This window comes from Canis lupus, chromosome 17 (genome assembly GCF_011100685.1).
Source record: "Canis lupus familiaris isolate Mischka breed German Shepherd chromosome 17, alternate assembly UU_Cfam_GSD_1.0, whole genome shotgun sequence".
NCBI classification, from domain to species: domain Eukaryota; kingdom Metazoa; phylum Chordata; class Mammalia; order Carnivora; family Canidae; genus Canis; species Canis lupus.
The window spans coordinates 43,906,973-43,933,596 of NC_049238.1; the positions used below are offsets into that span (position 1 = coordinate 43,906,973).

The 26,624-nt window shown below is 35.3% G+C and overlaps 1 protein-coding gene across 8 annotated transcripts in view; it reads right to left on the bottom strand.

Annotated features, from left to right (window-relative positions):
• Positions 1-439: 439 nt before the first annotated feature.
• CTNNA2 (catenin alpha 2) overlaps positions 440-26,624 on the bottom strand; it is a 1,087,950-nt gene continuing 1,061,765 nt past the window's right edge. For 6 of the 8 annotated variants that reach the window (XM_038561604.1, XM_038561605.1, XM_038561606.1 and 3 more), the window contains 2 exons: positions 4,224-4,340; positions 440-1,622 (listed from right to left, as the gene is read on the bottom strand). In XM_038561604.1, the coding sequence (XP_038417532.1) occupies positions 1,335-1,622; positions 4,224-4,340 (405 nt within the window). In that variant the 3' untranslated portion in view covers positions 440-1,334. The remainder of the gene's footprint in view (positions 1,623-4,223; positions 4,341-26,624) is intronic. The other 2 variants (XM_038561607.1, XM_038561609.1) reach the window with 1 other exon arrangement.

The following is a 26,624-nucleotide window of genomic DNA, read 5'->3' on the forward strand; positions in this document are numbered from 1 at the left end:
TTTTGGGCACACAAATGAACATTTGGAGTCTTTTTCTCCTCAAGCCATAGCTGAAAGACTACAGCCCACCCCTCCTGAGTAATGGGAGAGAGGCCTTCTTTTCACAATTTGGAGAGAGAAATACCTTGAAATTAATGAGTCTTCCTAGAAATTTTTTTTATTCATTTTCTGAGAACACATTATCTTTCTTAAGTCTAGCCCAGGGCTGAACATGGCTCATATAAGTCTCACACATGACTTTATCATTTAGATTGTTTGAAAGTAAATAAAAACAAATGGAAAAAAACATTAAATAAAAGCAATTTCTGGACTCTAAAAATGACCTAGAGATATTAGCTATTTTACACCCATCTCCAAAAACAAAAAAAGCATTTTTAATCAATTTTCAAGAAGATGCTCTAATCTTTAATTAAGTATGCATTTAAAAAAAGAAGCATTCTTCATATGTCCAGATTATACATGTTTATTTTGAGTTAGTGGATACAATGGCATATTAGATACCAGCACTCCAAGCTACACCTATGTATTTGCCTCTAAACCTTCACACAGCATCAGTTCCATTCTTCTAACATTCCACCACTGGGCCTCCTATTTCTAGCAAAATCATAGTTCCATTTTTTTAAAAGTAAAAGATGGGTCAGCATATTGTGCTTCTAGTGCCCCCACAAAGATTATAATGGTCTCAAATAAGTGTTTACTTTCAGTAAAGGGGGGAAAATTGAAAATATGAGCACTCATAATGGCACTACTACAAGGAAAGAATAGAATACAGATTTCAAAGGAACATTTTGGCTCAATGAGTTAGTTTCTCCTTAGGAAAAAAAAAATCCACATAATGTCATGGATAGGACTTCAAAGTTAAATTGTTCAATTTGTGGGCCACACACTTCAGCGTATTGGCTAGTACATTTTTGCACTGAAACAGAAGCAATACAAGCTTTATGTTCTACCATTACACTTCCAGATTTTTCACTTATTAAGATACCTGCCAACCTAATGATTCTTGCATGCATTAGAGTTTGCTTTTGTAGAATGAAGTTTATTTTCCCCATCCCTCCCACTCCCATAAACATTGCAATGCGAACTCTTTGCCCAATTTTATGAGAATGTTACAAAGGACAGTTCTGTGCCACCTCAGGACAGGAATTCCCTGTTCCCTCCCCAGCTACTGATGAATCAGTAGTATTGATCACATCTCATCTTACATGCAAACAGACACTGCTCCCTTAATTTCCCCATGCCAGAGGCATACGAGTCGGCAGGTATGCATACAAAAATGGAATTAAAAAGAAAAGGAAAAGGAAAAAAAAGTTTTCTTATTAAAGCCTATCGTCCTAGAATGAATCCATTGCTTTGAATTCACTTAAAGCCTGTACAGGCGAAATGTGTTTCTTCTGGGAACCTCGTCTAACTCGTGTCTGGAATTCTTCAGGCTTTTCTCTCTTCACAAGGGGCTTCTTCTCTGGAGCCTTCATCTTCCAAGACACAACTGGTGAGTTGACAGCTGCTGTCCCATACACCTTCTGGTATTTGGTTGAGGCCACATAGGATGCTTTCACCGTGAGGACAACAGCATTCATCAGGTTTTTAGCTGCCTGGATAAGTGATGTGGCACTGTCCAGCTAGAGCAGGAGGAGGAGAGAGATACACCTGGGTTAGTCACAGCACAGCATTCACAAGATGGTGGTGTAACTTCATAGTTCAAACAGTGTTGTGCTTGTGCAAGTATATAATATTAACAAAAAAAGAGCAAATTATTAAATGATAAAGTGAACAAGCTACATAGCAATCACTCTCTTCTATCCTTAATCCCAAGGTGAAAAGAAAAAAAGAAGACACTCTATAAGGTATAGCTTTCTAAAACCCCAATACCTCTAAAGACTAAGAACTTTTTAGTATGTAAGAATTTGAGTGTAACACAAGTTTTCCAAAGTGGAATATCTTATGTTATTACATTAGGTTGTTTGGTGAGGGTGAGAATTACTCAAATGCTTAAAAGGCATTTTGCAGGCACTGTAGAATAAAAAGGTATACAGGGTTATATCTCAATTTTATAGCTCTACCCCTGGAAATATCTATTTATAGATTATTTCTTCATCCTGAGCTCAGTTATGATAGGAATGCAGGCAGCTAAGCAGAGAAACACACCGTTGGTGCACTGCCTTTTATTGAGGTGTTCACTGGACTTGAATATCTATTTAAGCATTTTCAGGTCTTGAATCTACCTCTTACAAAAATAATAATTATGTCAAGCTCTCATAGGTCAGAGAGTATTCAGTGAGATCCCCATTACCCCATGTTAATGAAATATTGATTTCTTATGATGTGGCAAACACTATTTTAAGAACTTTGTATTTCCCCATTTAACTCATAAGCACCCTAGGAGGTAGCTATTATTGTCATTGTATTTTATGATGAGAGAACTTGTGCTTTATACAATTTAAGTGATGAAGTCCTTAAAGACTGTACCATACTCCCACACTGTTGGGTAGGATAGCTAAGATACTATAACAAGTCATAACTTAGAGTAGGTTTAGAAGCTGATCCTTAGACTCAAACCAGGGATGTTTTTAGTTCATCTCTTTTATTCTTTTAACTAGTTTGACAATGTGGTATATATTTTATATGAAACCATTCAATATCTGTTTCAACCTGCTTCACTTCCTAGACTACAGATGCAAGAAAGTTCAAAACTGCATTTCCCAGACTCCTTTTCAGCCAGGATCTACAAGTGATCTAATAAAAGGAAAGAATTAACAGCTGACTATTTATCAAACTTCTTATAATATCATCTAAGAAAATATATCCATTGCAGTTAAATGAGGAATCCAATAATGTTTCTCATTGTTGAGCTTGATGGGGTGTAGCGGCATTAGCGAATGGGAGTTAGATATGTACCTTCTGTGTGTAAGGTAATTGGCAAATTTTTTAAGCTAAGGGACCCCAAATACTGTGGCCCCTCTATGTGATGTAACTTGCCCTTATTTTAACTTTTTGCCATTTTCTGTGATCAAACCATGTCCCAAACAGTGACTGGGCACATCAGAAGTTACATCTAAGGCCTCTGTGATGCTATTTCTCAGGCTGTTCTCTGTTCCGTGTACTTCATTAGAGCTAAATAAATATAATGCTAAATTAAAAAAATTATGACAAGTGAGCTCTCAGTTCTCCCACCACCAGAAAAGCTCATGAAGTTAGGTCACTGGGGAAAACAATGGACGATGCTTTCTATGTATGAATTCCTTTCAATACCATAGAATTGAGGCTTTACTATTTAAAATATAGATCGAAGGCCAGTATTACATTTACCCTATAACAACATAAAAAAGAAGCAAAGAGATTTGTGGATTAGAGCCATGATTCAGCAAAGAGATAACTGACTGCTTTGTGAATGAAATCAATCAAATATATAGAGTAAGCACTTTACCACTTCTATTACACTGTACAAGGTGCACATATACAAAAATAACTGCTTAACCCATACTGTTAATTTATAGAGCATAAATTTTGAAAGCTAGCTAAGGAAAAGCAAATTCTAGGTTATTCATGTTAATAGAAGAGAAGCCACACATGGATTAGTAGTACAGTGATTCTCATAGTCTATGAACCAGCAGTATCAGTATCACCTGGGAACCTGATAGAAACTCTCAAATTTTCTGAATAAAAAAATCTATAATCCAGGGGATGCTGATGCATGCTAGAGATTGAGAACCACTGGATAAATGAAACCCAAGGACTATGTGAAGGTTTATTTCATCTAATGATTTTAGGACTTTGAACATACATGAGTTTGGTAACATCGGGGCCAGTTATCTGGCTGAATTTTACTTTTTTATCTTTTTTTATTATACCCCCAGATAGAAGTATAAACAATGAGATAGAGAGATAGCAAATGTTGGGACAACTGGGTCAGTCACAGTTTCTTTAGAAGCTAGATACCCTACCCCTTGGCCAATTGACAGCTCCCTGTAAGTCTGTCAGGTTTCAAAAATGAGAAATATTCATTCATAAAGTAAGTTAATTCTGTTGTGTATCATGGGTAAAGAAAGGGAAGAATGGTATCAGGGACAGTTCTGTGAATTTGCTTCTGGGCAAGAAAATTAGTAGAAGTAGAATAAGACAAGATGCATCTACTGCATTATTAAGTGGTTCTCTGAAAGCAAATCTTGGGAGAATTGAGTGGATCCAGAGGGAAGAATTACAAGTAATTTGGAAATTTTTACCACCGATTCCATTTTCAGATAGATGGTGTTTAATTCTGCAGCAAAAATATGATAGCCTGTCTCTTCTTCAGAACCCCTTTGCTCTCCCAGCCTGATGGAGGAATCCTGTGAATAAACCTAATACATTGGTTGAAAGTGAGACATCTCTGAAATATAAAGCCAATGATTTCATTCAAGGTAACTGGTAGGGCAGATACTGAATTTGTGGTAAAGTGTAAAGCTAGTAGGTGAGGAACTGGGCCAGCTAACCCTGAACAAGTATACTGCTAGACAACATGCCCAATCTAAAAAGATATTTACGAACTCCAGGTTTAAGAAAAAGCCAAAGGATAATGTTTACCATTCCCCTATATCCATTTTAATGATTTAGATCATTGTTGCTACAATCAGAATTTGTTTTATTTAAAAATGACTCCCCTTTATGCTTGTCCAAAATAGCACAGAGACCTGGTATGTGTCATTAAAAATTCACTTCCTAAAGAAAATACACTAAAATGACTAGGGCTACATGGCAAGATCTTTTAATACAAGGTTTAGGAAACCCTGTTTAACCTAATTGTATTGTTTTGCAATTTATACTATATGGCATTTTCAGACAAGATATATAAATGAATTATGTACAAATGAAGTCCTAATAACCAATATTAATTGAGCATTTAGGAGGTGCTTAGACATTGCCTTTGTCCTTTTAATTACATTGCATGGTTTAAGTTCCAAAAATTCCTTGAAGTAGGAACAATCAATATAAGCTTAGAAAGGTAATAGAACTTGCCTCTGAAATAATGGGCAAAACTAGGGATCAGGACCTATACTGTTTTTCTCCAAAGACTACCATCTGAACCCCTCTTTCATCTCTGGGGTTCTTGTTTTTTAGTGACTATCATTCAAAATGAACCTATCTCAATGATTAGTTCTGTTTGTGTAATGCCTGTCCTTAAACTTGGTACCATTCTATACACATCATGACTGAGTATGGTGAGAGCCACCATCTCAGCTGTGACTCTTAGTTTCATCCTTGGAGCCTGAATTCTTTGTAACTAGGTCTCCTGGCCTCAGGTATGTTCCTACCTCCTTCTTGGCTTAGATTTATCCTCATGGCAGCAGCGACTGGAATCTGATCCCCACAGATTTCTCTTATACTTGCTCAGCTTCTCTGAAGCATAGTCACTGCACATAGTCACTGACTGGTCGTGCTCTTGGATGGGGTTCAGCTACTTAGTGCTCTAAGCCTCCTCTATCAGGGCTGGTATTCCTAGATTTATAACAGCTTTAAAGTGGATTGTATTTAGAAATACATTCCTCCAGCTAGTCTATATATGTACTGATTAACCTGGGAGCAGAAAGACTCATATCTTTTCCTACTTAAGAGACTTTTTATTCCTACTGGACATTTAGTTCAGTCCTTATATCTAAGAGAAGTAACCTAAATTTCAGTTAATTAAAAAAAAAAAAAAGCTACATTTAACACCAATGTACCAGTCTCTGCATTAGCTCCCTGAGTTTCTTTTCTTTCCTTCAATCTCACAACAATGTCTGAGACAGGTATTACTATTATGCCCAGTTGGGACAGAGAGGGGCCATGCAGCTTGCTAAGTATCACATTGCAGGTAGGTGTTGAAGCCAAAACTTAAACCCAGGCAGCCTAACTCCAGAGTCCATGGACTAACCATTTCTTGATGCTGCTTCCCAGAGCCATGCATGGCAGATGAAGCCACAGCTCACCAATCTATCAAGCTATGCTAGACTAATTAATTCTCCCTATTTTATTTTATAGGTGTCTGCTATCCCTAACCACAGAAATCAGGCTTCTCCTAATTCTGTCACTATTTTTTTTTTAAATATCAAAGTACTATTTTAAAAAGGTAGCAGATGTTTCCTCACATCTTGTTCTGTTACAATCCATGAAAAGCAAATAAGGGTGGGAGAGCTGTTTCATAGCCATCTCTATAGGGTTTTTCTAGTTCTTTTTCTGCCTCTGTACTAGTCTTTTCTTTTTAACCCCACTAAAATTCTCATAGACAGATTTATCTTTCCCTACATCATCCTCAATTTGTGTTTTGAATGGAGAGATATAGAGGGGAGATGTTGCTGATTTGTGATTTTTTTCATTAATTGATATTTGTGCTAATTCCTTAGGTTGAAGATTGTCATGAAAAGTGCTTAAAATGACTTTACAGGATCATCTGAAGAATTCTGAAACCCCCCTCCCATAAGTCTTACACTACTTCATGCAAATGGAGGTTATGTTGCAAGAGGTGTTCAGTTTCTTTTTTTTTTTAAGATCTTATTTATTTATTCATGAGACACACACACACACACACACACACACAGAGGCAGAGACACAGGCAGAGGGAGAAGCAAGCCCCATACAGGGAGCCCAATGTGGGACTTGATTCTGGGACTCCAGGATCACACCCTGGGCTGAAGGCAGGCGCTAAAACACTGGGCCACCTCGGGATCCCCAAGGTGTTCAGTTTCAATAGAAACAGACTTTGATGCAAATATAACTGAGAGACTCAATCAAACTCTCAATCAAACTCTCAAAGTACACCTCCATTTCTGGAAATGCTGAATTCTCATATAATCTTTTGGTTTATCTCTTTCTTTCTACCTAACCACATATTTCTTCAAATACTTACTTTATATCTACTTTGTGCCAACCACCATGCTTGTGTTGGGTATACATAGACAGACACACAAACCATAAGGTCTAATGCTGATAGTGGTTTAGTGGGATTAAGGTGCTAAAGAAACAGAGACAATATAGTACCTACTTTCAGTCAGGTAGGGATATGGTGGAAAAAGAAGACATCATGATGAGAATGATAGTCTAAACTCACTTTAATGAATGAAGTAGGTGGTTATAGGTGACTAGATGGTTGAGTGATTAAAAAAAAAAAGATAATTCTGGAATTCCTAGATAGTAAGTATAGCTAGGTATATATTGATGCTCTGAAACCAGATGATAGAAATAAGAGGAAAGTGGAGGTGTTACAATATTGAGTTTAATTCTGGACATGCTGAATTTGAGGTATCTGTGTTACATGTCAGTAAAGTTATCAAAGTGACAATTGAAATTATGGGAATGAAACTTCAGAGGCCAGTTCTAAGAAACCACATGTTTTGCTTATACTGGTTTTCCTAATTATTTCATGAACAGCATTCTGCATATTATAGGTATCTATGTCAATTTCTGATTTCTTCTTCCTTCATATTCTTTAAGTATTTTCACGAAGAAAGAATAAAATGCTGAATCCTTATTTTCTCTGGTCAAAAAGCTCAATAGATCTACTAAAATTTTTCTCAGCTTTATACTTTCAGTATCAATCTAAAGCATAACATCATCAAGAAATATCTTAACTATTCCCTTGACAGGCAAGGGTACTTTCTGTTAAGTAATTAGCAATCCTTCATCCTTGAAAATCATGGTGAAATTCCTGAGACCACCCAGCAATAAGACAAATACAGTTTAGACTTAACAGCTGCCTTTAACTACACACACATATATACACACACACACAGGACATTGTCAAAACTACAAAATAATGTAAAGGAGGTGGAGGGAAACACACTAGGTTAAATATATGGGACATAGTTAATGTCTTAGGATGTTAATGTGTGAGAGCCAGGTATATAATCATAGAAGAAAATTAGGGTTTCATTAATGTGTTCTACAATAATCCATTTTAAGATTGCATAGAGATATAGAAATATAACCTGGAAATCTATTTTCAAAATAGCTGAGTTTTACTGATAAATACTAAACCATAAATGGTAGTTCATGGGAATCCCCAGTACAAAGCTATCTGTACTTGGATTTAAAATAATGCAAATGGCATGGGACTACCAGCTAAATGAAATAGAATAAAATAAACCAAATTCATTTCAAGGTAATTTTGATGTATAAAAACAGAGGAGTTTTACTTAATCACCTCAAAAAACTTAGAAATGCCTAGGGGAGGGAACACAGTCCCATTTGGGCCTACGCTATTTTAATTTTCTAAAGTCAGAGCTGATAGTGTTAATGATTTTGAAAATGCTAAAAGGGCTCTGCAAATATGGGCAGAGTCCATTTTAGGCTCTTGCAAGGTCTTTCAGTGGGAATAACTTAGTATTTCACATCTAAGAAGTATTTTAATGGGGCTATTCTCTACATATTCAGGCCTGGGATAGTGTTTTGCAGGGAGGAAGTTGTAATGGGAGTACGGACAATAAATTGAAAGTAAACACCGTGAGAAAACTGGAATCTTTCCACTGCAGCTGGTCATTTATTTATATTTAAACAGTTATCTCCCCAAAAGGAGTCACAAATTTCTTGGAGGAGGAAACAAACAAACAAACAAAAAACGACTACCCCCACCCCGCCCCCCCTACAAGTCAGCTTTGCTGTTAATGAATGGGAGGTTAGAAACCCAGAGCATTGGAGCCTTTTATCCACCAAGAACAGTTCACGTTTTAAAAATCCATGAGGCTTTGAAAAGATATTTGATCTATTCAGAAACTGTGATACTTTTGAAATACCTTGAAATACCTGCCTACTTCTTCCATAGTCTACATCAATAACACTTTTTAAAAGCTCTAGCAAGTTCAGCATAATAAATAACTCAAGCAAACAAAAGACATGGTGAAAAGGTTCAGCCTAACCAAATCTTTCCCTAACTTTATGGATGTTTACACACTTGCAAATAAGACAATTCCTTTGCGGTAAGCCCTCCTTTCAGTGTCCTAGTCCACTCACTCTTCATCAAACAACAATGTAGTAAGTTAGCAAAACCGCATTCCTTCTGGATAAGGTAGTGACAGGGATTTGCCACTCATCTTTATGGTGGCCATGACTGGCATTATTAATCACAGCACTTTAGTCCCTCAAAAGCTGCTGAGGAGCTTAGGAAAAGAAACATCTTTACCTCCTTTCTCTAAGAGGTCACATTTTGACAGAGTGTCAAGAACTACTTGATATGGTTTATAATACAGATTTGTCATACACCTCTGTATTTTGTACACCTTTCCTTCTGTATTTAAATTGACTTGTTTAATATCTTTTGTTTTTGTTTCTTCCAATCAGATTGCTGACAAGTATGATGCTGTATTTACTCTTGTTTCTATAGCTGATACCATAATAAGAGTTGATTAAACAGAAGACTTTAAGTAATAAAGGAAGTTCAAAGTATGGGGGAATTATTTTAAATCAGGTGATAAAAATTAGCTGAATATAATAGCAAATAGGGTGTCTGAGGTGAAATGACCATCATAGGTATGCTTCAATTATAGTTATGAAAAAAAAACTGCATTAAATCTGGTAATATTCCAACAATCCTTTACAAATGACAGCTGAAGTACTGTGGGAAAACTCCTGAAGAGTTGGCTTAATCTCATGGGTATTCACATTTCATTTTTAATATCTTGAAGATCAAACGTTTTATAACTTTAAGTAGTGGATCAGTCAAAGCATAAAGAAGGATAAGAGGTCTGTTATTTTTTTTTCAGGGTTACCCTGAGTGATGCCAGGGAGGCAGCTGGTGTTCTACCAATGCTGAAGACCAGTTGTTAGGAAATCTGTACGTAATGGCTCAAGATTAAGTTGGCAAAGGCCTTAGCAGAAAAGCACTGCCATCTAAGGAAAAAATCTCCACAGCATTGAGAAATTTACCAGTTGGCTCCAGGTAACTTTTTCAATTGGACAAATTTGTGTCTTTGTTTTTAATTCATTTACGTAGGTAGTAGTGCTTCATAGTCAGCCAGTCCACTGATTAACTGTCTTCATTTGCATTTTTTCAATTATAGGTAAGTAAACCTTGGGGACTCCCATGAAGGCTTAATTACAGTCAACAAATTTCCTAAATATGGCTTAGAGCCATTCTTTCTCACTATTAAAGGCTGAACAGTTTTTACTCAACCCAAAACAAGGCATTCTTGCTAACCTTGGAATCCCAAGGAGAAGTGGGAATATCAAGAGGTGTTGGCCCTTGGAAAATTAGGAACTGGCATGTCTGTTCATTTAGGACTCCCTAGCTCCTGTTTCTATATTTCTTCTCGTACTCTTCCTTTTTTAATACTTCAGAGAAGGCCTCTGGGTCAGGAAATCTTGGATTGTTTTCACCTAACACAGAAGTACAGGCAATTGTGGTACTGATGGATTTTTAGATACCTACCATGACTGGGAGATAGTCCTGTGTAAAAAGACAATCTTTACATCACATAAATATACCATGCATTGATTGTTGATCCTGTCATCTATAATAATGAGCATGTCCTCACCATCCAAGCTTCTCTTCAAAGGGCTAAAATTCCTTTTTACCTTTCCTATACAAGAGCCATTTAGCAGAAGATCACTACCTTTGATGGATTTCCCTAAGCAGTATCATCATTATTGAGAGACAAATCTAAGACAAGCCATTGTTCAAGACTCCAAGAACATTATCTTCATAAAATAGATGAGCCACCAAAGGATCTATACTATCAGAAGTGCCTAAATCTGTATGGATATGGGGATCTGCTGATACATGATGAAGGCTATTTAATACCTTATGAAATATCTCCTAGGCTCCAGCATGCAATTACAACAATTAAGAAAGGAATAGACAAGAGTCAAGGATGACAAGTTCGGACGCTAGAGGACTATGCTGGCAAGTGAGCATAATCCAAAGGTCCTGAATTATTATTTTCTTTCACTTTTCTTCACATTCAACCATTAGGAATTGTGTTACATGGCATTATTCATATGTTGAAGAAAGGGAACTTTCATCTAGCTCATGACCCTTTCCTTATCAGGTGGGTGGAAAGAGCTGGTGGAAGCCTCTCTTACTACCTGAATTACTGCTGAAGAGACTTCTTCCCCAGGAGTTTTTGTTGCCTCTCCTCAGGATCCTAGACCCCTTTTCCAATACCTTCTTACATATCACCCTCTCCATCCTGCTCTCCTCTACATCTTTTCTATATATTTCCTCTCTTAAAATGAACACTTTCTAGTATTAAGTATTAAATGAGATAATACCCTCAAAGCTGAATGCCTGGCAATGATAGGCCCTTATCAAATTTTAAGTTTTTATTATTCTGTGACCCATGTTTCCTTAAATCACCATTTGAGTCCAAAAGGATCTTTTAAAATTATATTTCTTGGATTCTACCACTTTCTCCTTGCAGGTTTCCTCCTTACCTCTACTTTCCTGCATTTGGACTTTCTCCAACCCTCTTCTTACTGAAGTTACCACTTTGGCTTGCTTTTAATGCCTGCATATCATAGTGTTTTGTTTTGTTTTGTTTTGTTTTGTTTTATAATTAGGCTTCAAGCCTATCAGAGAGCCCAACATGGGACCTGAACTCACAACCCTGAGGGATCAAGAGTTGGATGCTTAATGGACTGAGCTACCCAGGTGCCCCAATGCCTGTATATAATGGTTTTAATGTGATAGGGATAACGCATGGAGAAATTCACAGGGGCAATAAAAAAGTTTCAAAGGATTAGAATCTTATCTAACACTACTGAATTATTTATAAGGAAGAAATTAGAGGTCAAGATTTAGTACAAGAAAGAATGGGGGTTTTACATAAATGTATGATGTCCATAATTATGAACATTTGGGGCTTAATTGGGTTGGAGAAAGAAAATCAAGATGGCCATAGTAAGAGAGACAGGGAAGGCAATCTGGTCTAATATGAAAGGCAGAAAAATACATACTATACAATATTTTACCCAACCATTTATAGAGCCTAAAATTCAAAAAATTCAGGCTCTTCATTGTGGTTAGTATGTTATTTCTAGATGTTTCTTACTAATAACAAATTATGTCACCTTGAAAGTGTAACTTTTTAAAAACATAAGAAATAACAATTATTGGTGAGGATGTGAAGAAAAAGTAGCCCTTGTGCATTGTTGGTGGGAATGCAAACTCCATGGAAAACAGTATGGAGGCTCCTCAGAGCAGTGATTCCACTACTGAGTATTAACCCAAATAAAACAAGAACACTAATTCAAAAAAAGAAATCAATGGACCACTATGCTTATTGCAGCACTATTTACAATAACCAAGATATGGAAGCAATGTCCATCAATACATACAGTATATACATACATACAATAGAATGTTACACATCGATAAAAGGGAGTTTAATGCTAAGTGAAATAAGACAAATACTACATGATTTCTCTAACAAGTGGAATTTAAGAAACAAAACAAATGATCAAAAAAAATGGCAAACAAAAAAACAAACTCTTAGAGAACAAACTAGTGAGTGCTAGAGGGGCAGTGAGTGGAAGTATGAGTGAAATAGATGAAGAGGATTGAGGTATACACTTATCGTGGGGATTATTGAGTAATATGAAATTGTTAAATCAGTATAATATACACCTTAAGCTAATAACACTGTTCATTATATTGAATACAAAAACAATTCTAGTATGTAAGCTAGAAAAAGAAAAACATGGAGCTGCCCCTTCTGGCCTAGGAGAGCTCATCAAACATTGAATATACCTCCCAAGTCTGGTGCTTCCTTTCCATCAAAACAAATAATTGGGTTCCCTGGACTTGTTTTTTAAAGTTTTAAATCTCTTTTCCTACAATATAGGCTTTTTTAATCCTAGTCCATGGGACCTAGACCTAGCACCTGCCATCTCTACTTAAGATTGGCCTAGCTCATCATCTAAATCCAGGAAAAGACATACGCTGTGAGATCTATATATTCTTTAGGAATAGTTTTAACATCCCACCCAACAAGCTTCCAAGAACATAAGCAAACAAACCTTGCTACCTTTGGTTGGACTGTGCTGACATTTATCATGCAAATAAGTTAGAAAAGGGTAGATTTTGAGAATAGACCTTTTTATGAAAAAAGAAAAGGAAAAAAAATCTGGGATGATTAAAAATAAAATCTAAGGGAAGGATAGTGCCTAAGCTGTGGTCTGGAAAGGCCAGGAGACAGCAAGAAGGCAGGTACAAAACAAAAAAAAACAATGGGAAACCTTAAGATTAGCCCTACTTGTCAATGCTCCATGCCTCTTCCAAAACCCATAAAACAAGGATGGCTGATTTGTATCACAGTTGCTGCCATTTCTTTCTTCAATGGTATGTTTAGTAGGCATGGCCAATCAATAATAGTCCTTTGTCCTAGACATGGTCTCAGAATTCTCAAAGCATAGCCCAATCAATAGCAACTGATGACAGTAATCAAGATGAAACCCATTTAAAGAAAAGGATATAATTAGAAGAAAGCTTATGAAAGAGAAACATTTTTTGAGTAAAAGCAAACATACACTAATGTTGATAGGCAAACACTAAAAGACAAAAGTGGTAAAATCAATTATATCTTTAAAACATTAGTTAAGGGAACTCACCAAAACAAGTAAAATGTGCATGGGGAAGTAAAAGTTTTTTAGAATGTGTCTGAACTTTAGTTATCATCAACTTAATATGGGCTGCTTTATATGAACCTTATGGTAATTAAAAACCTATAATAGATAATACTAGAGAAAATCACTAATTACAAGAAAAGAAAGGAACAGAAACTATAAAAACAACAAAATGGCAATCAGTACATGACTATCAGTAAGTCCAGAACCAGATGGCTTTATAGGTGAATTCTATCAAAAATTTAAAGAAGTGTTCATATCTATTCCAAAAAATAGAAAATGAAAGCTTCCAAATTTATTTTGCAAGGTCAGCATTTCCCTGGTACGAAAATCAAAGAAACAACAAATAAATTATAGGCTGATGACCAAAGATGCAAACATCCTTAACAAAATATTAGTAAACTGCATTTAACAATGCATCAAAAGGATTATTCAATCAAATTGGATTTATGCTAGTGAAACAAGCGTGGTTTAATATTCATAGATCAATCAGCCTGATACACCACATCAACACAATAAAGAATAAAAATGAAATGATTGTCTTAATAGATGCAGAAAAAGCACTTGACAAAATTCAACATCCACTCATGATGAAAAGCTCTCAAAAAGTAGGTTTAGTGGGATCATATCTTAATGTAATAAAAGACATATATGGCAAACTCACACCTAACATTATACTTAATGGTGAAAAATTAAGAGCTTTTCATCTACAATCATAAACACCAGGATGTTTACTCTTGCTACTTTTATTCAACATAATACTGGAAATCCTAGCCACAGCAAAACTTAACCAAGGGAGTGAAAAATCTATACACTGAAAACCATTAAACATTGGTAAAAGAAACTGAAGCTGATACATACAAATGCAAAGCTATATCATGTCCATGCATCAGAAGAATTAATGTTAAAATGTCCCTACTACCCAAAGCAATATATAGATTCAATGTAATACTTATCAAAATATCAATAGCATTTTTCATGGAACTAGAAAAAAATAATCCTAAAATTTGTAGGGAAACACAAAAGACCCTAAACAGCCAAAGCAATCTTGAGAAAGAAGAACAAAGCTGGAGACGTCACAATCCCAGACTTCAAGGTATACTACAAAGCTATAGTAATCAAAATAGTATGGTACTGGCACAAAAATAGACACAGAATATGAAACATGGAAAAGAATAGAGAGTCTAGAAATAACCCCACACTTATATGGTCAATTAATGACAAAAGAGGCAAGAATATATTAGGGAGTATATTGGGGAAAAGACAATCTTTTCAATAAATAGTACTGGGAAAACTAGACAGATACATACAAAAGAACAAAACTAGACCAATTACACCACACAAAAATAAACTCAAAATGGATTAAGGGACTAAATGTGAGACATGAAACCATAGAAATCCTAAAAGAAAACATAGGTGGTAATCTCTTTGACATTGTCTTAGCAACATTTTACTAGATAAGTCTCCTCAGGCAAAAGAAACAAAAGCACAATAAACTATTGAGACTACACCAAAATAGAAAATTTTTACACAGAAAAAGTAACCATAAAAAAAAGAAAGGTGACTTACTGAGAGAAGTTATTTGCAAAAATATATTTTCAATATTAACCTTTTATCAGATAAATTAAAGAACTTGTATAACTCCACACCAAAAAAAAAAAAAAAAAAAAAAAAGAAAAAGAGAGAGAGATAAAAATGGGCAGAGGACCTAAATAGACATTTTTCCATAGAGGACATACAGATGGCCAACAGACATGAAAAGATGTTCAATGTCAATTATCAGGGAAATGCAAATCAAAACAACAAGATATTAGCCTACACATGTCAAAAGAACTCAAATCAAAGAGACAAGAAATAACAAGTATTGGCAAGGGTGTTGGCAGAAAGGGAATCTTCCATGCACTAATTGGTAGAAATGTAAATCAGTGCAGCCAATATGGAAAACAGCATGGAAGTTCCTCAAAAAATTAAAAATAGAAATACTATATGATTTGGTATTTCTACTACAGGGCATTTATCCCTGGATAAGCAACCAAAGTGTCCATAGATAGATTAATGGATTAAGAAGATATACAAATGATGAAATATTACTCAGTCATAAAATGGGTGAGATTTTGCCATTTGCAACAATATCCACAGACCTAGAGAGCATTAGGTGAAGTGAAATTAGTTGGAAGAGGACAAATATAATATGAGTTCACTTATAAATGAACTAACAAAAAAAGCAGAAATAGACCCATGAATATAGAGAAATATCTGGTATTTGGCAGAGGGGCGGGGTTGGAGGGAGGGATGGTTGCAATGGATGAAGGGGGATAGGAGGTACAAGCTTCTAGTTATGGAGTGAATAAGTCATTGAGATAAAAGGTACAGCACAAAAGAAAAAAAAAGGTGCAGCACAGGAAATATCGTCAATGGTATTTTAATAACATTTTTGTATGGTAACAGATGGTGGCTATACTTGTGGTAAGCATAGTATAACAGAGTTGTCCAATCACTATGTTGTATACCTGAAACTAATGTAACACTGTGTGCCAACTATACATCATTTAAAATAAATTTTTAAAAGCAAATCAAACCCACTTAACCATACCTACTATGGGACTTCTTAACAGCCCTATCCCATAAAAATCTGTGCTTTAAGAGTAGTATATTAATAACATTTCTGTCTCATTATCATAATTTCTCCTCATATAATTCATAAAGAATGATATCTTAAGTATAATTCAGAAAACTGTTAGATTTATATGTACCTGGGTAAAATAATCCACTATAATAGCCTAAAATTAGCTCTTCTTTCATTAGAGAAACGAGAATTACAAGAAGAAGAAATGGCTATCATTATTCAAGGGTGCATAGTAAATCCAGTAATTTTAATTAAACCAGTTTTAAATATCAGCAGTTATTCCATGCCTTTTTCTAATTGAATACATTTTTCTACATACTCTGGAACAATTCCTGAGTAGACATAGAGTATAGCCTCCAAACCTTCTTTCTTTCTTCCTGGTCACTTATTTTCCCATTGTGAGATGTAACCACAATTCTATCACGTATTCAAATAATTTCCAAGCACTCATGGTGTACACAGTCATAGATTTAGGTAGAGGTTTCCCATCTTTAGTCCAATACAACTCAATTAGTTGTAGCCATTAAATCTTTAGCTTTCACCTAGATACCACTTCAGGCTCTTGCAAGTTATTACTTTCACAAGGACAACTCCTGACATTTAGAGAATTATCTAAGTTGATATGAAGTTTTCTTATTGACTCTTACCAATATTCCAGAGATAGCAAGTGCTCTATGATTAATTCCACCTCTTCCTAAAACCTGATCTCCCTATAATCATTGGCAACACACAAGTTTTCCAAGTCTTTAGGTTAAAAACCCAGAATCTTGTGTTACATATCTCGTTCTCTTAGATCCTGCCTCCAATCTGCCATCATATCTTGTCGACAGCATTTTTGCAATCTATCCATTATTTGACGTCACCTTCTCTAGTGTTACCACAGGCCAAGTCATCAAAATCTCTTGCTGGATTGTTGTGGTATCTTCCTCTGACTAACTTCCTTGCTTCCAATCCCCTTTTATCTTCTTCGGTCTATTCTTAAACAGAAGCCAGAACGATCCTATTAAATGAACTCAAATAATGTCACTTATCTTCTCAACAAAATGCTGCAGTTCCCCATTTTAGTATGAGTTGAATCCACAGTTATTAGAATAGTCTTCAAGGTCATATAATCCGATCCCCAATTGTTCTTATTTTTCCTTTGTTCACTCCTAAAAACGAATCCCTTGTCTATTGCTTAGATAGATCAGTCATGACCACACTTCAAGGACTTTGTGCTTATTATTGCCTCTGCCTAGAATATTCTTCCCATAGAAACTGTAAGGCTTGGTCCCTCATCCCTATCAGATTTTTGATGAAATACCAACATCTTTCTGAAATTTTTCCTTTTAAAATTGCAACTTAATTCCTACCCTATGCCCTTAATTTGCTCTTCTTTCCCTGTTTTATTTTTCCATACAGTCATCACCATCTAACAAATATTTTCTTCTGGATCTACTGTCCCTCATCCCATGATATATTCCAAAAACCTGAAACTGTCTGGCAAATGGCTATTCCATACAAGTACTTGCTAATTATTATTGAATAATTGCAACTTTACAGATGAGAAATAAGACAATCCTTGTCCAAAGACAAACTAGGCACGATGTCTAGCATGCCTTCCATCTATTCATTATTTCATGGAAATGCCATGCTTTCCATCAATGCCCCATGCCTTCCATCTATTCATTATTTCATGGAAAAGTACCTAAATGATATTGGCATGAGAGTATAATTTAGGGACATAATAGACAAAATAAACATTAGCCAAAATGCTATACAAAGTTTATGACATCCTCCTCTTACTGTGCTTCACTGGTACAATCTGGATCACCTTGGCTCAAAAAACACCCACAAATCTAATTCTTTGTGTTTATTGCTTTCTATGTATAAAGTACTGAGCTTTCATAAAAGATCATCTCCCACATTAACAGTACCAGCATCTGTGATGCATGACTTGTTTACTAGGTATAGTGCTGGTGTCTTAATAAATGATCTCTAATCTATAAAAAAGTAAATTAAAAAAAAAATATATATAGTATATATAAAATATATAGTTCTTTTTATATGAGGAAACAATTACAGAAAGTTTTTGTGAACTTGTATTCACAAAATTCATGTCTGGTAGAAATGGGTCTCAGTCCATGTGACATATAACATCCAGTCCTGTTTGACCAGGCAGGTCTACCATAGTGTTTCCCTGCTCTGAACTCTATTTCTGGCTATTGGTGCCATCATAAGGCTGTGTATGAGTTATGATATGTTCTAACTATTCACAAGTATGAGTCATGTGACTAAGCAGTAATAAGGTGAATTTCCCTAAGCCACAATGGAAAAAGAGTCACATTTAACTTCCAATCCTGCAATCATGATTCGCATGAGATATGAACTAGACTAGAAGCAGGGACATCATCTACATACTCATTTTCTTGCCAGCAACTAAATTCATCTACGCATTCAAAGAAAACTTGATTAAATGCAACCTATAATCCTCTGTTCCCCCAGCCACCATATATACCACTTGCTATTTATTCACATATTATGAAAAGACTTTATTCAAATTTCTACAATTTAACTTTTGACTCTACCATATAGTGGGTACCACAATATGATGTTACACTGACTAAGTTTAAGTACCTGATATGTATTAGTTGTTACCATCACATACACCATCAGACACGCTATTTCCTGTATCTCTTGATTAACAACTAGTTCAACTACCAGGTGCAGCAACATCTTTACATTGCATAGCACAAGACTACCTATCAGAGAAACTGGTCCCAACCTTGCCTGTGCCAGCCACTGACTGTGAAAGTTTTGGATACTACAGTAACCTCTCTGAGCTTCTATTTCTTCAACAATAAAATGGAGATAATACCAATACACTTTCATCAATCATTGAAGTCCAAGTGAGAGTGTAAACTTAAAACACTTTTTAAATTTTAAAAATGTCACTATAAAGTATTATTACATAACTTATGATACCTTTTGGGAATCCTTTTGGAGTATTTATCACAATTTATTAGATCACCTGGGTAACTTAGGCCTAAGGAACTCTGCACAGGTAAAGGTATTTCAATAAGTGTCCAGGGTAGTGTGAGAGGACCATAAGCCCAAGTGAGACAAGCACAAAGTACTTCCAAAATGAGATAAGCTTCCTTCTTCTACCTGACAGTGGACATTGCTGGGAGCAAAGTATGGCTGGGGCAATCTAGTTACAATCTCATTTTTCCCATTTATGGTGAATGGTCAAGAAATATGATTCTCAAAAGAAATATAGCACAGGAACCTTCTGTTGGGATCCAAAAACTGGCTGTGGAGTGCAGTCCAAAAAGAGATACAGGTTGATCAAAAAATAAAGGCAAACCATTCTTGCAATAGGAAGAGCCAACTCATTCATAGAGCTATGCTTAATGATTCTAGCTCCATTTTGATTATGTTCCTTGCTAGGATCATATAATTAGTTACTCAGCTGCTACTCTGTTTTCAAAAGCTTTGTATATATGTGAAAGTCTTATCTCCAGAGCTAGATTTCTAGATCTGTATATAAACAAGTACTTCCTGGCCCTTTACTGATATGACCTCCACAGAGGCTAGCACTACATAACCCCTATTGCAACTTGGTATACGTATCCCAGTGTTTAGTCCCTTGAATGATAGATTCTTAGTTCAGGCTGCTTCTTACACTGACCTATAAAAGACCAGCCTACTGATAAAAGTTGATTGATAACTTCTCTTTATTGGGTTAATATACTCTGGATATTTTCCAGATTTAACACATATTAAGCATCCCAGCCAATTTGATCTTTCCTATATGTTACATCACTTAATCCCCACACACCAAAAATATAGTATTCTATTACTTTATTCTCTCTATCCAATAGATGAGGGAACTGAGGCTTAACTTGCCAGCTAATAAAACAATGATCCGAAACACAAGTGCCAGAAATACATGACTTCTGTTCCTGGTGTATTTAGGAATATACTGTATCTTCAACTGCTTTTGAATAAAATAAGAATAAAGTCCAGTTAAGGTGGTTCCCCTGAGAAGCCAGGATACTTCCCCCCCTTACATATGCCTGCCAGGGCTTGAGCTGGTTTGGAACCTTATCATCTATTTCTCTTAGGGTGACTGTACTTTAGGGGAAATGCAGCAATAGCACCAGAAGGCTCCCCTCAATTCAAAACTGGAAATGATTTCTTTGGTTAAAAACAAATCTCTATGGATGGACAACATATTGTGTGTTTCTTTGCAAAAGAGGTTGAACTATGCAAGAAACTTTTAAAACCACAGATTAAAGGACAAAACATCCTCAAAAGACTGGAAATGCATGATTATTGCCAAAAATCATAGAAAAATACTAGTGGTTCCTTTTAAAGAAAGCATCAAATCTATGAAATTGGAAAACTTCTTTAAAAAAAAAAGGGACTTTGCAAACTTTCATGAAAATGACAACTTTTAACCAGTGAACAAAGATAAACATTAAAGGGTTAGAGAGAGTTTGATACAGTATCTTGCCCCTACTAAAAATCATCCTTAATATTAAGATGAAAGCTTCCTCAAGGCACAATCCCTATCTTAGAGTCTCTGTGAATCTAGCCTTTGACAAAGTTAAATCACCTCCATATTTATTATAAGATGTAAAGGCTACCTCATTATTTCTTTACCTGATATACTAAAAAAATGCCAAGGCAAATTCTTCAAATGCACTAAAGCTACATCTTTGAAAGAAAGAGTGATCTCTGTTATATCTGGATTCACTACCTGTTAGAGCTCTCCAAACTTCATTTAAAAAATTAATGCTAAGCTATGAAACTATCAATTTCTATCTACAACTTGTTTGGTTTCAAGGGCTCATCCACTAATTTCAGCACACCCAGAATTACTCATCATAAATATTATCTCAAAAACACCTGCATAAGTCATTTGAATTTCAAGAAGACCATTGGCCTGATGCACATCTTAATATACTTTGTAAAGGAAAAAATATAAACTATTGCTTAGCTTTTTTCATATTTTAAAAAAATGTACTCTATCATATAAGGGCTTAAAATATACAAAGCATGGCTAAATCTATAATGATATGTGAAAAGTATTTTTTTAAAATGTAATAAAAACAATTGAATGATTTAACCTCAAGACCCTTGTTTATAAAAAGAAACTTAAGAAATTTTACCTTCTTTAAAACTTTTTTTCAAGCAACATTCCACCAAAGCCCTTAATTGCCTTTAATAGTAGAAATGTCTTTATCTCTAAGACAGGAAGATAAACAAGAAGAGAAGTAGATGGAGACGTTTAAAAGGTGCACGAAGACTATGGCCAGAGGAGGACTGTGATAGATTCTCAGGAGTCTTACCTCTAGGAAAGTGCATATCCATACCCTGCTGCCATGCTGGTAATGGGCATTAGGCAGATGAGTTTGGACCATTTTATTGGTCATCTACCATACTTCCAGAAGAAAGAAATAAGACTTCATTTCAAATATATGTATACTCAAGGTGAAAGGTCAAGATCAATGAGATCTATAGTTCTCATGCAGGGGCAATTTTGCCCCTATTACCCCAGGACACATTTGGCAAGTTCTGGAGACATTTGATGTCACTACCGGGGAATGAAAGTTACTAAAGCATCTATTTTTTTTTTTTAAGGAGAGAATTTTTTTTTTTTAGATTTATATTTATTTATTCATGAGAGACACAGAGAGAGAAAGGCAGAGACATAGGTAGAGGGAGAAGCAGGCTCCATGAAGGGAGCCCGATGTGGGACTTGATCCCGGAACTCCAGGATCATGCCCTGAGCCAAAGGCAGAAGCTCAACCACTGAGCCACCCAGGGATCCCTAAAGCATCTATTAAGGAGATGCCAGGGTTGTTGATAAATATCCTGCAGTGACTAACTGAAACCAACCCCCCACAAATGGGAATTATCCAGGCTAGGCTGGGATAGACTGAAATAGCCTAATGGAGCAAGCCAAAAGGGTTTTCTAGGAAAGGGTCCAAACTGACTTCAAGTACTGGAAAGCTTTCACCACAGCTCATAAACCTCTCTTCCCTCTACGTCCTAGACCAGTATTTTTCAAAGTGTGATCAATGAGTCATCTGCATCAGAAACATTTAGGAATAGAATTATATATTTCTGATCTTAGATGTGGTATCAGAACTATGGAGGCAGAGCCCAGAATTCTCAGGAATTTTTTGTTTATTTCCCATGTGATTCTTCTATAGATTATAATGTGAGAATTGCTACTTCATTTCTCTGTTGAGGTCATGTCATTCCCTTCTGTATTGTCAATTATCACCTCTCTTTAAAGGATTCCTCCAGGACTCCCAATGACAAACTAATGGAATCTCTCTATAAGGGTACAGACTTTGGCTGGTTATATTCACTACTGTACACCCAATGGTTAATTGGAGTAGACATGATGAAATAAAACAAGAGGCACCTACATCACCAACAAGAATATCATATTTCAAGAGAGACAAGATAAGGAAAAATAAAATTAGCTACCTATTTATTTAGTACTTCTCCATTCTGTACTGTAAGTGTGTGACATACATGAACCTATTTAATTCTAACACAATGAAGTAGATACTGATATCATTCTCACTTTGCAGTTAAGAAAAATGGGACTCGGTGAAGTCAAGCAACTTGCCCAAGATCACAAAGCAACTACTGAAAGTCAGAATTCTATTTGTGTTCCATTTAATGGAGGGTATAAATGGGTAAGAACTACTACTTCATGCCTAACTCTCCCATTTTTTCAGGTTCCTCTTATGATATAAACAGAAGCTGTTGGAGTAGGGGGACTGGTGTTCCTAGGAAATCCCCTAAAGATGCTAACACAGCTAGGAAGCACATCATTTTGCTAGGAAGCACATCATTTTGCCCTCTCACTTCTTCCTCTATGGAAGATAAAAGGAGCACAAGCAGTCACCTTGAACCAAAAGATGAACTTGAAAGTAGAAGTCCCATCTTAAGTAGAGCAGACCATAAATCAGAAGGATTCTGGGTTTCTGATGATTCTAAGTTCCCTATTTTGGCCCTGAACTATATATAGATTTAGTTTATATGACGGGAAAATGACTCTCTATTTGGAGGTTTTATCATATGGATCTGAATCTATATCTAATTAAAACATGTGAAAGACCTTACAGATTGTTAATACTATTATCAGGCATTAATTTATGATAGTTAATTAAAACACAGTATTTCACATCTAGATATAATTAACATGTTAATGTATCATAACCTTCATGTGGGAAAGCAAATGAAATGAACTCTCACAGTGGTCCTTACTTTCAAATCCTTTTAAAAATAAATTATTAATTCAGCTATTTTGGAAGAAGTTTTATATGTTTCTATACCATAATCTTAAAAAAGTCTATGTAATGTACTAGAAAATTTAACTAAGTTACAAAAGAATTAAGTAAGCTAGAAAAAAAAAAAAAGGAAGCTGATGTATTAAATACACATTACGTGCTTATTTGCAAGGGAACAGGGAAAAATTCAACATTCAGACACATTACCTACCCTTATGGAGCTCACAGGGTACTTAGGAGACATATCATTAAATAAGTTCTTATATTGCAGTAGCCTACTAGGAATGACAGAGAAAACATACCATGCTGGGGAAGAATGTCAAGGGAGGCTTCTTGGAAAGCACTACAGTATGTCAATGACTAACTTGTGACCTCTAGGAAGTTACTTCAATTCCCTGAGCCTCATTTTCCTAATATTTTTAATGGTGATGACAGTGTTTCCTCCAAAGGATAACTGTTAAAAACATTGCATAGTGTATTTAAAATACTTAGCACAGTGCCTGGAACGTACTGAGTCCTCATTTTATCTTAGCTAATATAGTAATGTTATTTACTAGATGCAATTGTCCTATTGTCCCTCTAATTGTATTGCTATTCTAATTTATAAAGCAAAACCAAAAGCTCAGATTAGGAATGTTGCTCATTATCACCCAAATTGTAAAAGAGTTGGTTTCCAAATTCACATCTAACAGCAATACATTGCTTATAATTTTAGTATCTACCTTAAGAGAACATGGTGTACTCTAACTTATTTTTCAAATATCTGACATCAAAAACATGTGGCTGTTATTGTTCTCTACTTGACTTTTATTCATGTAAAATGCAAGGCCTTATTTAGGTAAATAATTTTGCCTGGAACATCTTTATGTACCACTCAAGGTTATATTTGCCTGGGCTGGTGTGATAAACCCAGTAACAGAGCTATATATCCTTAGTTTAAAAATACACACACACATGCACGCACACACACACACACGAATTTTTAAGAAAAGATCTTTAGGTCACCATACCAAAATCGCTTCGCTCAATTAATGGCAGGCGCTAGCATTTTACCAGTCAGCTTCTAGTATGTGACAAGATTACCATCTCTGCCATAGCAATTACTGCGATTATCTACACAGAGGTGAATATAGAGAAAAAAGCAAGTTCTAAACAAAATTCTCAAAAAAATATAGAAGATTCTAGCAATCTGAAACAGGAGGACTGTGTGAAAAACAGGGAGTTAAATCTATAATCAATTTTCCTTGCTTTGATCTGAGGGTCACCTTCTTCCAGATCAAGGTTCATTCTCATGTCTTAGTTAAATGTAAAATACCTCTCTAGTGCCTTTCTTGCATCTTTGAACACTATGTAACTTTTACACAGACTGATGGGTAGAAGATAATAGCTGTTGTTCATGAGGAAAAAAAAATGGGGAAAAAAAGTACTCCCCAATGATTATTGATTTAAACATATAGCTAGATATTCATATTTTTCAATATAGACCATAGAGATTAGGCTGTATATCGGCATGGATGTTTAATTTCTCCAGTCATGATGGTAATGCTAATTTAAACATTTCTCTTTCAATGAAGTTCCCCTAATTAAAATGTAAAAGCAGTCAAATACCAAAAATACCACTCAGAAATAAATATTGCTCTGGACTGTGTTAAAACAACTTAGCCCTGAATGAACTTCATTAACTCCTTATATTGGAGCATAGAAATGAAAGATAAAAGATGGTCTCTTAAATGTTGATAATATCATGCCTTTCCTTCAAGGAGATGTAATAGCATCACTTGATGATTATTTACACTTAATAATCACCATTCTAGGAAAGTTTTTATGCTTAATCAAAACTTAAGCCAATTTTCTCAAAAACATTCTAATACTACCTTTAAATACCATTTTCCTAAGTCTTTTATTCTTAATATTTTAATTTTTCTCTGAAACATTTTTTCTAAGAACACAGAAACATAATGAGTCAGTTTTGTTGGATAGATTCTGAAACTTGGGGGTCCAATGGGGTAGTTACAGATTCTAAGAATGTGCTCCTTACAATCCTGATTTAACAGGCCTTCATTTTAGCAACAGTTCTGCATTTTAGCAGTCTCCTCCCACCACTTGATGGGTTTGGTATGCAGATGGTCCTTTGACCAAGTTGAGAAACTCTCATTAAAATCAGAATGGGTCGGAAAAATGTCTTTGATATCCATACCCCACTTTTTTACTTAACTCTACTTTTTACTTTTCTTCATCTTTCTACACATTTCTGACATCTTCAAGTCCAATCAGCAAAAATACACCTATACCTCAAAACTATGGACATTCTGTTTCTCTCCTGAGCTAATCTTTTCTCTTCTCTTCTACCTGGAAAACTTTTATCTATGTATCCATGAAGGTTCAAAAATATATTACCCCCTTTATGAAGTTACCTTCTCTTTAGGAATGCCCATATCATTTTATATATATTTCTGTTACAGTGATTATTTTAATTTATAATTACTGTTGTGGTTATTGATTATGGGTCTGTTTTCCACATTAATTCCATGCCATTCATAGGACAGTAAATATCACATATTATTTACCCAATAAACATTTGTTGAATTATAATCTAACTGATACCTCTAGAGATATTTAGGATGATAGAGGGAATAGGTGTCATCCTTTGTTATTGTTCTTTTGAGACAAATTTCCAGTATCTCAAATTCTTTTAATAATTTATACTGTTTGGCAAAATTGTATCTAAGTCCTACTTGAACTTTTTTGGGGGGAAAATTATTTCTAAGAGAACACAAACTGAACATGCTATTTCATCATTCCCATATATATAAACTGCTTTGGCAGTGATTTTCTGAGATGGTATATTCTAGAAATGGATTTTTATGTCTCAATAGGAAATTAAGAAATATTTCACTGGATAATGTAAACTAAGTCTTTAAAATCTGGGATAGATGATTCTACTCATGGAATTCCAACCTATTAGAAAAGCCAAAGTAGTAACTTAGAAGGAATTTGGATGGCAGGAAATACAACAAACAGTGCTAAGTGATGTAAAGTATACACTGTAAATCATCTGTGAATTTACAGTACTAGAGAAGCTTTCAAAGATAAGCATGCTTCATTGTCAAAGTGGGCAAATAATGCCCAAA